This window comes from Ambystoma mexicanum, chromosome 3p (genome assembly GCF_040938575.1).
Source record: "Ambystoma mexicanum isolate Mex_15411 chromosome 3p, UKY_AmexF1_1, whole genome shotgun sequence".
In the NCBI taxonomy this organism is placed as follows: domain Eukaryota; kingdom Metazoa; phylum Chordata; class Amphibia; order Caudata; family Ambystomatidae; genus Ambystoma; species Ambystoma mexicanum.
In genome coordinates, this window is record NC_090925.1 from 892,524,548 (window position 1) to 892,542,117 (window position 17,570).

Below are 17,570 nucleotides of genomic sequence, written 5' to 3' on the forward strand. Positions count from 1 at the left end.
TCCTTTGAAATTAAATACCATTTGAATTAACTGAATAGCAGGAACTATAACGTTTTCAGGAACTCGCATGCAATCAAGAATTACATTTGCTAGCTATCTTTGACGTGATGGAAAAAGACATACATAATTAAATTCCCACAAATCCTATCCAGCGATTCCCTAATAAACTGGCACCCATTACACAGAGACGTGACTGAAGAGGGAGAGCAGGGGATCTCCTATGACAAATTATACTGGGACTATGTGTGGTATTGGGACGGGGAGGCCCCAACAGGATGTGCAAAAGTGGTATGAACGATCTAGTAGTTTCATTAGGAAGACCAGCCTGGGAATAAAAACAAACAAAGGACAAGAAAAGAAAGAACAGTAGTCGAAGTAGTAGCAGCAGCAGCAGTCGATGTGGCAGCAGTAGTAGTAGTAGTTATTGGAGTGGATGGCAGAGTTATGGAAGAAGACAGTTGAAAGAAGGGCATGAAAGTGCTATAAGAGAAAAGTAACAAAAGAACACAAACCTGCGGACTGGAAAAGCGAGACAGAAAGCCGAAAAGCACTCTCTGCAGGGTTATACCACTATTGAAGGTGGTCATCAGCAAAGCGTGGAGAACCCCAGGAGGTGTATATCATAAGACGCGGTTTGCGGAGGGATGCCAGCATGACCATATAATCTCTGAGACCCATGTCTCAGAGAAGGTGGAGTCGACAAAGCCAAAAGATCGCACATCTGATGAGACCCTCTAAGATTCAGCAAATTCCGAGTCTACTGGCGGCGTGAATTTTTACGGCTGGTGTTACTGACAAATGAAAATAGGCACCAGAAGGCATCAGCTTTGTTGTCCGGTGCAACGACCACCATTAATCAGCAGAGCAGGGCCCTGCAGGTCTACTGAAAGAAGCAAACGTCACCAATGTGGAGAAAAAGGATATCTGGCGTCGACATCAGTCTGAAGTGGATTGCCAATCTCCCACGGAGTTCCTGGACTTCATATTCAGCTGCAATATCGTAAGCCGCATAACCAAGCCTATTAAAAATTACCCTATGAAAGAAAGACTATTAAGCATAAATCAAGAACCCTTCTACATGGGAACAAAAGAGAATAAATTCACCAACTTTATTTGGATAAATAACCCATGAGATTCAATAATAAAGAAAACAGGCAACAAAGAGAATTGCTTAGTTATTGAATGCACTTCTCTTCCTCGTTCCAGTGACTTTCAAAAGTATAATTGGAGAATAAATGGCAATACTTGGCAGCAGAACAAACACAGTCTGCCAAAGACCAGGGAAACACCATTTAAGCAATTGCTCGCTAAAGGAAAGACCAAGGAAGAGGATTGTCCACTTGGCATTGCTGAACACTATTTAGGAGAAGAAAGCCACTTCTTAACCAACGAATAAGAAAACATTACTTTCAGTTGGCTTTACTTTACACATTGGAACCTTGTGAAACAGAGTTGGAGAAGGCAGTAGGAAAGCAGAGTAAAGAATGTATTTTCCCTTTGTAGTGTGAGGAATCCAAGGGTGTCCTCACTTCTTTCCCCAATATATCCTCATCCCAGGTAGTCAGGGAAAGGCTGTCGCTTTTGGATCCTGACCCTGGGGGGTGGATATGTGAGGGAAGATCACTTGGGTGGAGGAGACTTGGGGAGTGGGGATGAGGCACCGTTGGGTGAGATACAGTATCCCCCCCTTTTCCCTTTTATAATGAGTCAAATGGCCCACAGGCTATTATAGGGTATTACCAAATTTCTTCCCCATTATCCCAGAAAATACTCTCCCAAAACACACCACTCAGGTACTGAGAGGAGGGAGAGACAACCCAGAGTCATGCACTCTTTCTTTATTACCTCAGACATACACAAACACCACTGAGGTACTGGGACGAGGAAGGGGGATGGCGAGTACTCAGACCGTTAGGCAGAAAAGAAACATTGCCTGCAACTGGGGACGAGAGGGCAGTATAAATGGCCCTCACAGGCGAGGCTAATGAGATCACCTGTGGAACGCTTGCAGGAGAAGCCAGGAGGTGAAGGCAGGGAGACGCGTGCCCAAAGCGCCAAGGAACTGCAGAGTCATTGTAGCGGAAGCAGATCGTGGCGTGAGCATTTAGAAGGTCTCTGGTGGCAGGGCTGGTCTGCCTACCTCCTGCAGTCAAGGAGACACCCTCTCACTGAACCCAAGGCAGCAGAAACCCTAGAGGTGAGGCATGCAGAGCCGGGAGCAGTGACAGCCACAGAAGTCTGCCAGCGCGGAGAACACTACCCGGAGACAGTGTACCTGGTGAGTCAAGGCAGTCTGAATGACTGTGGGAGCCTGTGGTGCGAACCGCGTGGTTTATGCAGGTTGGATCACTCGAGTGAGCAAGGGGCCGTGGAGGCAATCAGCATGCTGGTCCAACTTAAACTACAGATAACTACGAGAACCTGAAGGCTGAAATAAATGAAAGGATTTTGTGAATAGTGAACTGTGAATTAAATGAAACCGATAAGGCCAAGGAAGGGCCAGGAAAGCAGTGAACTTTGAAAGTGTGAATAAGCCTGTGAACAGGGTAGCAAATTCCCAGCAGCAGAGTACATTGGGAATTTGAGGTTGCTTTATTCAATGTGACTAATTGAAGTGAAATGAAAATAATTTTGAATACCTAACCGATAGAAAGCAAGTGTCCAACCATTGGCGCAAGTATCATAAGGATAAGAGCAACTGTGTAATTTGAAAGAATGTGCAGTGGCAAAAGGTTTGAGAAGATTTGATAATCTTACAAATTAACAAGTGAATAGTGGCAAAACAAGTACTGAAAAAGTAGCAAGAATTTAAGTCCCATACCACTGTAAAGCTGAAACAGTGGCAGTGTTACTGTGAAGAAGCAGCAAGCAAGGTCTGTCGGTTGCGTGACCTGTAATGGGTGGGCCGTGTGGTCCATCAATTGCACCTAGACTGAGTACACTCGTCTAAAGGAAAAGCCACTTAATTCATCCTTTTATTTATGATTGAATATCAAGGAAGACTTGTGTATTTTTAACTAAAGGAAATTAACTTTACGATATTGGTGAAAGGCACAGAAGCCTGAAAAGCTGGGAAGTATTCCAATGAATTGTGTTGGTTTTGAACATCAAGAGACTTGAAAGCTTGGCGAAAGGAACGACTATGTTCAGTAAAGTGAACTATCCTGGGGAAGGGAAAACCCCTTTGCCAAAAAGAGCTGGAAGAATTTCTGAACTTTTATTTAACACTTCTCATTTTGATGCGGATATCCCTACACATTATGTGCAAGTAGCTGTGAAGGCAAGTATAGGTTTTTGGACGCAGACAGAAATTTACTTTGGACTTCCTGAGACAGACTTGGTGTCAATTAGGTAGGGAAATCCCACCTTAGGATAAGGCAAGTTGGGCCTTTTCCCAACCCTCTTGATTTGTCTAAACCTGTGTAGCCCAAACTCCACTCTGTTGTCTGTATCTACTTTCTGATGCCTTCACAGTAGTAGATTTTCTAGCATTTCAAGTGTACGGGTCAGAATAGGTTTTGGACACAGGACGGTGAATATTATTTTGGACATCTCGACTACTGTCTCATTAGTTCGTTTTGTTGAGGCAGGGAAACCCCTCAGTTGGGGCTAGTGAGGCATTTTTCCAACCCCTTTTATTATTTGAATAAAAGCATTTGAACAACCAATCACCCTTGTGTCTGCCTCCTTAACTCCGACACCTCACATATTATTTGAAGCTGGAAGTCAGTCAGTGCTCATAAGCAAAGACAATCTCTTCATACTTTGACAAATTGAGGGAATTTGGTCATTCTCCCCAAAGGGGAGACCCCCATCCCCTGTGAGGCAAGGGAGATGAGCCTGCCCCGCATCACCCTCCATAGGGTCGAGGCAAGTGGGACCTCACCGGGAGAGACTCCCCCATTGGGCAAGGGCAAGGACTCTGGTTGCTTTGAGGAACTCCCTGATGCCCTCCAAGTGATGGCATATGGACTTGTTTAATACATCAGAATGTTACCAGTTTCATGAAGATAAAGTGAACCTACATCAGTGACAAGAAACTGAGGCTATCCCTTTAAATCAAAGTTTCCAATGGACTATGCTGAGGATGCTGAAAAAGGATGTGTCAAAGGGCCAGAGAGAAAGGGCGGAAGCAGAGAGAGACACAGAGAGAACCAAGGGAAGTCCCCTGTATGGAGCAGAGTGGAAGGAGGTGGGCTGTCGCAGAACACAGAGCCCGAGTAAACCAGAGCAGCTCCAACGCGGAGCGAGAAACGCTGAGGAACCAGCGTGTGAAAGCAGAGGACATCTGAACTCTGTGGAACAGATAGTTTGGTGGTGGCGTGACCACAAAGAAATCGTGGTGGGCAGCCTGCATGTACAACGATGCCGACACTGCCAGCAGTATGAAACAACTCCCGATACGAGTCACGCAAACAGTGCTATCCAGAAAGCAAGAGCGGAACGCAGAGGAGAAAAGCAGCACAAAGTAAACCACTGGGCTACGAAGAAAGCAAGAAAGAGCCCAGCGTCCTACATGCAACAACACTGATAAACCTGAAAACAGAAGGAAATACAGGGAGCAGGACCAACGGAAGGTCAAGAGCAACTCATAAGTTAAACAAAACCCGTCCCATTACCAATGCGAAAGGAAGTGGAAATAATCTGAAAAACCAGAACTGTGTTATCGAGTTAAGGAGAAAACTGAAAACCACTAAGGGGGAGAGAAACTGAGGGCCTGATTCATGGAAGGTTTTCCTATGGGATTGCACCATTATAAAACACTTCCATGAATCAGGCCATGAGTTGGACATTTCTTAACCTGGGAAAAGGGAAAGGTTGACCCATATCCAGACGATAAGCGAGAATACTCGAAAAAGGCACTTGGGGAGCTCAGAAAGAGGAAACTCATACATGAAACAGCACTCGGGAAGAGGTGGATTATAATGGGAAGTTCAACAACCAGAACATTCGAGAGGAGATCAATATACCAGAAGGACTCAAACCCTACAAGAAAGAACAATGGAACCTGAACAGAACTAAGACATTCTCTAAGAAAGAGGGAGGGGAAAAGACCAGTCCCCTAAAAGAACTTCAGAACTGGATAACCAGAGATTACTTATGAATGGTCTACTGCTAGAGACAATAGAATCAAGGAAACCATATGACAAAACACAGCAACCAGGAGAAGTGAGTCACTCATCTGGTCTTAGTTAATCAAATTAGTGGTAGGGTCAGATAGGTTAGACTTGGACGGTGAACAGACTTGTTTTGGACAACTGACTGACTAGCACCTTAGTTAGTAAAATAAGTAGGGAACACCCCATAGACATAGGGCAAGACAGGTGGTCTTTTACTTTAAATACAATATATAGTGAAAATGTTTTTACTGCGTGCGCCGCCTCCTGATCCTCCACAATACACAGGACAAAAAAGACACAGGTTTCAGAGGTAGAATTTCAGAATGTGTTACCTGACTTTCAAACGATTCAATTGATTCTTCTGCACTGTACCCGGCAGGGCTCAGCAATGAATTCTCAGATTCCGAATTCTCATCAAGTATTTCACGTTTCCGTTTTGTTCGTTTCTCAACAAGAGGTAGTCCCTCTGCTTTGCTGAAAAATACAATTTTGAAAAAAGTTTCACGGAAGAGCAATTTGAATGTATTCTTTCTGCGAGCTGAATGAACAGACAAGAATGTGCATTGCATACTAATGGGAGTGGAGAAGACAAAATAAAGAACCACCCCACCCTACAATGTTGCCCATTTACAGATTTTAAACAAATCAAGAGAAAGATATACAACAAATATTAGTTTCTGAAAACTTGTTTCCTGCATCAGCTGATTGCCTTACAGACTCTGAAGAGCTAGTTAGTCCGTTCAGTATAAATCAGGAAAAGAGCCTGCAAACGCATTTAAAGTAAGTGTTTGCCGTATTGGTATGCGTTGGGGTAGATTTTCATTTTTTGCGGGTACTGACTCTGGCTTTTTGGGACCCCTAAATGTTTGCTGGCTTCCATGGATTATCAACTTACCTTTTTGACTACTGGGACTTCTATTGTGCAGCAGACTAGTGGCAGCTGTCAAAGTTTGGTTACGACAGGCTTTTGGCAACTTGTACTGCTTTAATAGCCCAATGCACCCAATATGGATGCCATTGGGTACGGATGCATTTATTTTTTTATTTTTTAACCCCGTTCTCATCCATTTGTGGCCATTCCTTTATCTGTGTGGGTAACTATGAACAACCAAAATGGCCCTTTTGTTGTCGTGGGCTCATCCGGAGCACATAAAAGGCATACTTGATTGTGGTTTAAACTGGGGTAGACTGGATTGAAGTCATACAGACGCCCCAATCTGCATCCAATGTGGGAGGGCGTGTCTGGTGGCTTTTAAGGTCAGTCCGATTGACTGGCCACCAGAACCTGTGTGTGTTGCTTGAAATGCGATTGGTGGACTGGCTTAAGCCAGCCCAAGTTCATGTGTTATCAGTGGGAGAGACTCTATGCATTCCTCAGATCAGTTCCTGATAATTACCTGAAGACTCCTGGAAGTTGGGCTGCTGCTGAATGTCTTGGTCATACTGGGAGAACTCGTTATATGCGATTTTAACAGGGGGCAGAGTCGAGCAGCCGGCTCATGTAGACATGAGCCTTTGCTGCTCTGCTGGGGCAGCTGGCATCCTCAAGTAAAGATCCTATTTGCGGTCAAGATCTTGCTGAATTTTATAACACCGCAATAGCAGAGTCTTTCGGCCATCAACCCCTAGCAACACCGGTGAGAATCGGTGCAAGGGAGACCATACATCAGTGAACTCCAATAAGTTCCCTGAGGTCGCTCGCCATTTTGGTGCGCTAGGTGGGGGGTGCGTGTGCTGTACCGGCTGAAGGAGACAAGGGCAGATCCAACACTGTGTGGTGTAAGGAGTGAGGGCACCATCGCAGAGCAGCAGGGAGCCAATAACCAGCCTATCACTCGCAGAGTTCCTTCCTCCCTCCCTGCCTCCCTGCCTCCCTCCCTCCCTCTCTCGGCTGTACTTTAAATAAATATGCCACAACACTGATAGATTGCATCAATTCAACCAGGGGGGCAACCCTGCATACTTCATCTTCTCTCACGAACACAGTGATAATGGACTTGACCCGGCAAGAGGGACCCTTACACTGGGGGGCACTGTATGAACTGCATAAATACCGGAAATCATGGGGTCACAATAGCTCACAGGGCAAAGTGGGCATAGTAAAACCAGGAGATGCAGGGGCAGTTGGGCGTGCAAGTGCTGCCCAATTTACTGTGGGACCTTACTGAAGAGGGGATAATTGAGACAGTCCACTGTATTTCACATGGACACTGGTAAATCGAGGGGGGGGGACTCTGGCAGTCACGGAGGACCATTTGGATGCAAATTCCTCTTGCAGGGATCGCAAAGGATAAACCCAGGAAGGGGAACATACAGAGCAAGATGGATCTTTACACAATGAGTGCCCCGCCATCCCCTGTCACATCACAGGATACGATATAGGATTTGATATATGATATATGTTATGATATATGGCATTTGTAACTCGCCTATACGCAAGTGTTTCGGGGCACAACGAGGCAAGGGAGGGGGGAACAGAGGAAAGACAGACAACGATCTTACTAGGACAGGTGTCATTCAGATCACGCAAGTGCATGGGAAGGGGAAAAGGATAAGTGCGGGGGGATGGGAGAGGGGAAGTGCAGTACATGGGATAGTAGAATAAATAAGATAATAGAACGGCCAGAGGGTGGCAAGGGCAGGTAAGAGCAGACATAAGTGCTGGTAGGGGGACTGTAGGGATACATAACAGTCCCCAGGTGCAGAGGTTGCCAGGGAGGCAGTGCAGGTGTGGAATTGGCGGGGCCAGGGCCCGAGATCAGAAGGGTGGCCAGGTAACCAGTGCAGTTTCAGCCAGGAATTCAGCAGGGGAGAGAAAGCAGAAGCAAAGAGGAAGGTTTTGAGGTGCTTCTGGAACCGAAGATGGTTCTCCTCAAGTTTCAGGGAGGCAGGAAGGCTGTTCCAGAGGGAGGCCCCTGCCGAAGAGAGAGAGATCTACCACCAACTTGTTGCTTGGAGAAGCGACTGACCCTGAGAGAGTTGGAGGCGGATGAGTGAAGAGCTCGAGTAGGAAGATATTTGGAAGAGAGTTGAAGGTATTGCGGCCCCAGGCCCCAGAAGGCCTTGTGGACAATGCACAGGGTTTTGAACTTAATCCTCGCAGCCACTGGGAGCCAATGCAGAGATTCCAGTCCTGCAGAGATACGATCCCTGGGCTTGAGGCCAAGGACGAGTCTCGCAGTCCTGTTCTGGATAAGTTGCAGAGGCAGGAGAGTAGAGGCAGGCAGATTTAGATAGAGGCTGTTACAATAGTCCAGTCTAGAGAGAACCAGGGCTCTGGAGACGGTGAGCTTCTGGGGGAAGGAGAGGAAAGGAAGAATACCTCTGAGGAGGTGTAGCTGGCAGTGTGACTTCTTAGAGACGTCGGAGATATGAGGCGAGAAGGAGTGTATGGAGTCGAAGGCGACCCCAAGGATTTTAGCCTTGCAGGTGGGAGCAGGAAGAGGGCCAAGGGAGGCCGGCCAGAGAGCTGCAGGGAAGGAGGGAGTGGGTGTGCCAATGACTAAAATCTCAGTCTTACTGGCCTTAAGGCAGAGGTCATTGGCGGCACACCACTCCTGGATAGCAGACAGACAGAAAGAGATGGGGAAAGGAGAGGAGGCGGCCGAGGGTAGCCTGAAAAGGAGCTGCGTATCATCTGCATAGCACTGAAAACAGGGGCAGAGAGCGGCGATGCAGTGGGCTAGGAGTGCCAGGTATTGGTTGAACAGCCAGGGAGAGAGGTTAGATCCCTGGGGGACACCACAGGTAGAGAAAAAGATATCGGAGAGGAAGAACCCAAGTTGCACCTGGGAGGGTCGGTCAGAGAGGAAAGAGGTCAGCCACGCCAGAGCCTGACCAGTGATACCCAGGTTATCACGGAGACGTTGGAGCAGGATGGCATGGTTGACAGTATCGAAGGCAGAACAGAGATCAAGCAAGATGAGGACACACAGGGTGCTGGAGTGAAGGTTGGAGAGCAGGTCTTCACGGATGTTCAAGAGAGCAGTTTCCGTGCTTCCGGCAGCTCTGAAGCCAGTCTGATGGTCATGAAGACAACCAACAGATTCGGTGTGGAGATTAAGCTGGGAGATAGATGGCCAGTTTCTCCAGGAGCTTGCCCAGGAACGGAGTGATGGAGATTGGGCGATAGTTAGCCAGGCAGGAGGGATCGGCAGAGGGTTTCTTAAGGAGGGGGTGCACAAGGAAGTGCTTCAAGGGGGATGGGAAGACTCCAGTGGCGAAGGAGTGATTGCAGAAATCAGCCAGGGTAGGAGCCAAGGAGTCAATATGGTCCTTGATAGTTTTGGAGGAACAGGGGTGAACCTGTTTCGACGAGACTTTCATAGATCAGACTTGTCTAGAAACCTTGTCAGCAGAGAAAAGGGGAAAGGCAGAGAAGGAGGGAGGGAGAGGGTTGGCTGCAGAAGGGCCGGAGGAAGAGCAAGGGATGGAGGGAGGGAGGCGATAGGAGGAGAGTGAGGACAGGATGTCCTGAGTTTTTTTAAATGAAGCGAGAAGCCCGTGCCGTGCAGAGGGCCTGGGAAGGTACAGGAGAGGTGGAGACTGCGACAGGATTGGCTAGTTTCTTGCAGATTTTTAAAGAGTTCAGCCGAGTTGTTAGATGCTGCAGAGATGCGGGCTTGGATATGAGCTCTCATCTTGGTGAGGACGGAGAGTCGGTATTGCCTTTGCAGCAGGCAACAGGCCAGTTTGTCAGTGGATGAACATGAAGCACGCCATTTCCTCTCGGCCACCCTGCACTTGCGTTTTAGGGTGAAGAGATCTGAGTCATACCAGTAGTTACACTTGGCTTTGGGCTTCAGGCGGATTCTCATGACAGGGGCAAGGATATCAAGAGTATCAGATATAGAAGAGTGGAGCATGGAGAGGGCTGTGTCAGGGTGAGAGTCAGCCAAAGGGGGACGAGGGGGTGAGAAGGTGGTGGCGAAAGCCTCAACTGACACACGCTTCACAGGTCGAATGACCGAGAAGGTGGGTGGCAGTGATGGAGGTGGCTTGGCCTGGAGGGTAGGGAGGGTGAGGTGGGAGGATAGGAGAAAGTGATCACTCCAAGAGAGAGGAGTGGAGAGAGGTACAGAGGGGAAGGTCCAGAACATCGAGAGTGTGCCCTGCAGAATGAGTCGGGCCAGAGGGGAGAATGGTGAGTGAGAGCGAGCCGCATAGGTCGCGAAAGAGTCCAGAGGGGGGACAGGAGGCATCCAGGTGGATGTTGAGAAGTCTCCAAGAAGGAGGAGTTGAGTGGTGGAGGCCAGGAGTGAGGAGGAGAGGTCAGCCCACTCAGAGGAAGTAAGAAATCTGACCAGGTTGCCGATAGATAGTAGTCACAGTAAGGGAATTGCTTGGGGAGAGAGAGAGAGCTGGCAGATGAGGCGAAGTAACCACTAGATCGTCCCACTGGCCACTTGCCCGAGACCACTGTTTCACCAACCATTCTTGCATGGGTCGCATGCGCAGGCGCGCGTGTGGGACCAGGTAAATGCATGACGCCATCATGCCTAGCAAACGCATTGCTTTGCGCACCATTATCTGGCGACCGGGCGGATAAAGAGGAATTTGCAGTAGTAGATTCTGAATTCTTTCCTCTGATGGAAAGGCCAACCGCTCTTGAGTGTTTAGGACAGCTCCTAGGAACTGTTTGGAGGTGCTTGGCACCAGGCTTGATATTTTCTCGTTTATGGAGAAAACCAATTCGAAGAGGAGGTCGATCGTTCTTTGAATGTTTGATCTGCAAATTACTGGGGTCTCCCCCGTGATGAGCCAGTCGTCCAGGTAAGGGTACACTAGGATTGCCTCCCTGCATAGGTGTACCGCCACGAGTACCTTGGTGAATACCCGTGGACCCGAGGCTATACCGAAGGGCAGCACCTTGAACTGGTAGTGCTGACTGTCTACCTTGAAGCGCAAGAATCTTCTGTGTGCTGGTAACATGGAAATATGAAAATAGGCATCTTTCATGTCCAATGTTGCCATGTAATCCCCCTATTTAGGAGGGGGATTACCTCTTGGAGTGTAGTCATGCAAAACTTTTGGGGCTTGACATACTTGTTTGCAGGGCGTAAGTCTAATACTGGGCGCATTGTCAGATCTTTTTTTGGCACATGGAGTTAGGTTGAATAAATACCCTTTTTTACCTGGTTGCCCGGGACGAGTTCTATCGCGTCCTTTGCTAGAAGATTGACAATCCCCCTCGAGGAGAATCTTCTGGTGGTCCAAGGAATGTACTTTTTGAAGTTGAGAGTGGTTTCGGGGACACACAAGCAGTTCTATGCAGTATCCTGCGGACACTGTGGACAGCACCCATCTGTCTGATGTGATCCTTTCCCAAGCTTGGGCTGCCTCTACCCTTACCACGGCCGCTCTTGTTCCCTCCGCTGTAACTCTGGGTAGACTGCTGATTGTTACCCCATGATGTACCCTGTCCCTGTGAGTAGTTGGAGCCTCTTTGTGAATTTTGGCCGCGTGGGCGATGAAAATTACTATTGCCTCTTTGATTAGGGGGCTTGTCAGAGTCTCATACTCATCTTTGGCATTCTTTAATGCCTCCTCTACCGCTTTGCCAAACAGTAGATTAGGCTCCACCGGCATGTCGATTAAGGATGCTTGTGTCTCGGGTTTAAACCCCGACTGTCTTAACCAAGCATGCCTCTTAATGACAGTGCTCTCTGCTATTAGCCTGCCGGCGTTCTCTGCGGCATCAAAGGTTGCCTTAAGGATGCAACCGGACACGGCTCTCCCCTCCGACGCAACCTGGGCCAACTGGCCCTTTAAAGGTTCCGGTGCAGAGTCGATGAGGGCAGCTACTTGCTCCCACTGGTGGCAGTTCTAACTAGCCAGCAGAGTGGTGGAGTTGGCAATCATTCCCTGGTAAGCGGAAGTGGAGGCTACCTTCCTTCCCAACCCGTAGATTTTCTTGCTCTCCTTGTCGGGGGGGGGGGGGGCCTCAGATGATGACGATAGAGGCGTTCCCACCCTCTTCCAGGTATTAGTAACAGGGAGTCAGGCTTCAGTTGCCCCCTTATGTAAAGCAGGTCTGATAGGGCTGCCCTTACAATTTCTCGATTCTGGGGTTTACTGCCCTGGTGAGGTTAGGATTGAGAAGGGAAGGATCAATTCTCCGTTGGATGGACTTGAGAATTGGTATGGCCTGAGCAATGGGTTTCTTTTCTCCTACTAGTTCCTCAGCAAAGTCCCTCTCCTCCTGTGCCCCCTGAGTGTCTATGCTGAAGTGTTCTGCCGCTCTAGTCAAGAGCTCATTTAGGAGGGGCTGGTTGTCGACTGGAGAGTCGGTAACTTGAGGTTCTTTGCCTACCGGGGAGTCTATTCTATAGGCTTCTGGCTCCTCCTCCTCCCTCCTCCCTCCTCCATCGTCCCTCCTCCATCCTCCATCCTCCATCCTCGATCCTGAGGGAGTAGCACCGTCAGGGGTATAGGAGAGGAAGTGTTCTGGGTTCTTGGAGTAGAAGTCTGCTAGGGAGGACATTCTAGACATAACCCTTTCTATATGTTAATGATAAAGGACATTTGTACCGCGCACTATCACCACCGGAGTGGTCCCCTGGCGCTCTGGCGGCTCTGAAAGAGGAGGGGAGGTTGAGTTAGTGGGAGGCAGCAGGAAAAGTGCAAGAGAGCAGACATCGACAGGCTGAGCTTGTCCGGATACAATCACCATCTAGAAACATGGAGCCAATTTACTGACGTGGTGACCAGACTCCTTAAATGCAAATTCGGGACAATCCTAACACCAAAGGTCAAACCACGTCACCCTGTTCTCACCTCTTGTATCTCCCAAGTCAACCGACACCAAGTGCTTTTAACAAATAGGCACTCAGTCAGAGTCACAATTTATAAATCACATTTTTAATTTCATAAACAACATAACACTTGATTTTATAAAACATTATTCATGAAAATTTGCAAAAATACATAAAAACCTTTTTACAATAAAATCCCAATAAAACAATTCCCATGTGTTAATCACCTATGTGGTGTTCACCCTTGCATCACCTGCCTATACAAAACTTAATAGTGTACAACTTAAGGGTGACCACTTACTCTAAAGAGACCAAATGGTCGGTAGCTCATTAGTTCCCTATTACTAAAGGATACTACTGTACAAGTAATATATCTTTTAAGTGTACTCCTAACCCCATTAATGCTACCTTGGGGAGGATAAGTGTCCGAAATATCGGAATACTGTTTCTATTGTCACTCAATCACAATATACTACATTGCCCAACATGTTTCGTTCAAAACCAATTTACTTTGACAAAGTGTTAAAGAACTTCATCAGGGGGACCATCTGTACCCTTCACCAATATCTCTTCGCATGAGGTAGATCCAATCTTAAAAATGATTCTTTGTTATGCACCGCTAATTTTGTGCCACACAATTAATGACCTGGGAAAACACAAAAGGGGAACATAACAAGGAACAAATCGCTGTCATTCTTCCTAGCCAGTAGTACCTCAGTATACTATAACTAGGGTTTACCGCATCATTCTTTGTCATAATTATTTCGACAACGGTTTCTGTAGGGGAGTCTCCAAACAAATATATCTGACCGCTCAAATCCTGAAAAACACTTGAGATGCCAAACAACTCAAACCGGTGTGTAGCATCAACACTAGACAATATAACAGCCACTTTCAAATTAGACAGTATCACATATACTGCTAATGTAGAAGATCTACTTAAGATCATTTCTCTTCCTCTCTTCTTATCTCACCTTTCACATAGGTTCTCCTAAGAAAATACTATCTGATTAGGTTACTTTCTCTCTGAATCCCATCCTCTCAGAAGTTTATTAACGTTTCCACTCTACTCTTAAAAAAACTTTTTTTTTCCAAAACATCCAGCCATTAGCTCTGTCCGGTCTATCCCAGGGTTCCCATCAGAGGTGCAATAATTACCTGTTCCTAGAAGGTCCAAAAGATAAAAAGGTTTCAGGAACTACGATCCCAACTTTAATGCTGCTATATCTGAAGTGGTTCTCTATACGCGTGGTCGCGTTAAACAGTCAGCCGCTTCAAATCATATGTGCCGGGGGGACCTGTGTAAAGAAAGCCAATCGTCACGTATGTGGTTTCAAATGCCACTGTGTCTACAGTTTCACGCAACGTCACTACCTACACCCAGCATCCGGAATCGTACAGACTGATAGACTTACCCCTACAGAAGCTCGTGCATGTTCTCTCCGTCTCTCATTCCTCAATCTGTGCGAAGTCGCTCTATGGCTGGTAACCGAGTGTTCTATTTGTCAGTCGGTCTCTATTGCGTGAACCTATCCGATATCACATGAGCACGTCACGTGATTATATTCCGTCTAACGTGCCACGTATCCCAAGTTCCGATGTCACGTGACTGCATCCAGCATCCTCTCGTATCGCAGATTATATCTACACGCGACACGATCTCCGTGCGCATCACTGCCCACAACCGTCAGAGTAATACAAGAGAAGACCAACACCACTCAAAATCTGTGAGCACTCGTCCACCACACTAGTGCCGGTCTCAAAATTGCTGGTGACCTCACTCATTAATAAGCGACACTCGACCATAACTGCATTTAGTATATATTTTCTAAAAATAACACCAAACGACAAACGACCATCGTAGTCACTTCTCATTGCGAACTCCTGCGCTAGAGAACCTATGGGACAACCAAAACCACTATGACCATCTGTACAAGAGAACCTATGGGCCAGCCACAATTAATGTCTCCAATTAATGTCTTCATTGAGTCCTATGACTGTTGACCTAGTTAAAAAAAATCAACCACTGTTCTTTGTACTGCAGTTTTCTGAGGTCAGCATCAGCATAACTAGTTCTGTCTAATCGCCACAAAATAGTCCATTTCAATTGCTCCTCATCATGGTCCATTGCCAAAAAATTACTCACCATAGGAGCCTGCACATTCCGGTTGCGAATACAACTCCTGTGTTCACCGATACGTATGGTTACTTTACGCTGTCATTCCAATATACATTTTCTGGCACGGACACCACACAGCATATACTACATGTGATGAATTGCAATTAGTAAGACTAGTTTGTTGCCATAACTTTGTAAGTCCCAAGTCCACCTCTCTTGTTCTACTGATGTATTTACAATTAACACACTTACCGCATGGTGCGTGACCTACTGCTGAGGGTAAACCCCACGCTTTTGTGATGCTGATCTGTTCTTTTCCTTTTAGAGCAATATCATTTTTAGCCAATAATTCTTTCAAATAAGACGCTCTTTTATAGGCACACAAAGGACTAACGGGCTCTCCCCTCCTGCCAAAACATGCCAGTTTCTCTTAATAATTTTGATGACCTCATTCTTTTTTTTAATTAAAAGTGCTCACAAAGACAATGTTATTACTGTCCTGATTTTTTGAACGGTATTCAAGCAATGCTCCACGATGGTTGTTAATCGATCTTTTAAACGCTCTTTTGACGATTTTCTTGGGCTAATGCCTGTTAATCAACTTCTCCTTCAGTGGGTCAGCTTCTGTGTGGAAAGTAGAATTCAGAGTACTATTTCTCTTCAGTCTAATGAACTGACCGAATGGTAAATTTTCACGAGTATGCCGCGGATGGAAACTATTAAAACTCAATAGGCCATTCTAATCAGTTTTTTTATGAAAAGGTTTAACCTGTAGTATCTTTTTGTCTTTGTCTACCCAGATTGTTATGTCTAGAAAATCATTTTTTCTGGGCTATAGGTAAATGTAAACTGTAAATATCGATTATGTTGGTTAATCCACCCAAAAAATTCGCAAAATGAGTCAACTGTACCATCCCATATTATCAGGATGTCAATAAATCGACGCCATAAGGCAATATTCAAAAAGTATGGATTAGTAGTCTGAACAGCAACTCAACATTTTCAACATAAAGGTTCGCTGCCGTGGGTGCGATTGGGGAGCCCATAGCCGTGCCATGAATTTGATGATACAATTCATTGTCAAACATAAAATAATTTTCGGTGAGGGCCATTTCAGCACACCACAGAATAAAACTATTAGGTGTCGCCCCAGAGTTTCTTTTGGCTAGTAGTGCATTCGCCAATACCTCCAATGTATCCTATTGGGGTATACACGTATACAATGCCACTACATCCAGACTTATTAACAATCGAGTTCCCGGATCGAAGGACATATGTTCTACATTGTTAATCACTTCGGTAGTATCCTGTAAGTACGAGAACATATTGAGGACAAACGGCTTCAGGAATTTGTCAGCAAATTTCGCAAGCGGTTCAAGCAGTGACCCTGTACCTGAGACAATCGGACGACCAGGGGGTTTGAGCAACGATTTGTGAATTTTAGGTAAGGTATAGAATTTCGGGACAGACGGTCGAGGTATGATGAGATAATCATATTCCCGTCTACAAATCCATTCCCTTTCAAGTGCTTTCTCGACTTTTTCTCTGATGAGTACTGATAGTCTTGCGGTGGGATCATCCTTCAGCAGGGTAGTAAGAACTGTCACACAACTGTCGTTTACATTCTTCAATGAAGGCTGACCTATCTTGAAGCACCACAGCCCCTCCTTTGTCTGCTTTACGGATAATAATACTCTGGTTCTTAGCCAAAGATGTTATAGCTTTCGTCTCGATGTAACTTAAATTCTGAAATTTACATGGAGTGTCCTTTTTCTCCAAGATACTCAAGTCGTGCCAGACTCTATTAGCAAATACCACTGCTTCAGGAGTATAACTGGCTACTGGGGGATCGAAATAAGATTTCTTTTTCAATCCACTCTCATTGACAGTTTTCTCAGACTCTTTGTCCATGAAGTACTGTTTAAGATGAATCTTCCGAAGGAGCTGCTCAATCTCAATTCTAGTTTGGAATTTGTCATAATGCGTGGTAGGGACAAAACCCAGACCAAGGTTCAAAACTGTCATTTCAACAGTGCTGGGATCATAACTAGAAAAGTTGACTAATAGGGGACATTGCTCTGGGTCCTTCGTTCCTCAGCTGCCCACTGATTCTCTTCCTCTCGCTCGTCCAAAAAAGAAACCACGGATGCTGAAGTTTGTTGTTGCTGTGGTGGTGGGCCTGTATTGTATTGGTTATTCCTACCTCCTCTTCTTGGTGTTCTCCTATTGCGAAAGTTTCCTCTTTGTTGTCTACCTCTACTACTGTAGGGTCTTTGGCCTTGTCCACTATGGAAGCTGCCGTCATTAGAACTGCCTGAACTATATGATGTATATCCGTTCCTTTTTTTGTTTTTGTTGTCCATATGTCCTTTGTTGTTGTATTCCTGGGGGTATGTACCCCTCCTTAGTGTACGGATACGCTTCTTCATGTGAAAAATGTATTAAATCCTTTTTCATCCGTGCGATTCTATCCTTCGTACAAAAACTTTTAAACACTGTTATTTCCCGTGTGATTTCTTCCAGACGTCTTTTATATGTGTCGAGCGGTACCAATTTCTTAATGGCTTCTCCCATTTT

At 46.2% G+C, this 17,570-nt stretch overlaps 1 protein-coding gene across 4 annotated transcripts in view; it reads right to left on the bottom strand.

Annotated features, from left to right (window-relative positions):
• CHD6 (chromodomain helicase DNA binding protein 6) overlaps nt 1-17,570 on the bottom strand; it is a 2,307,824-nt gene that overhangs the window by 2,175,158 nt on the left and 115,096 nt on the right. For all 4 annotated transcript variants that reach the window (XM_069652122.1, XM_069652123.1, XM_069652121.1 and 1 more), the window contains exon 3: nt 5,453-5,594. In XM_069652122.1, coding sequence (XP_069508223.1) covers nt 5,453-5,594 — 142 coding nt within the window. The remainder of the gene's footprint in view (nt 1-5,452; nt 5,595-17,570) is intronic.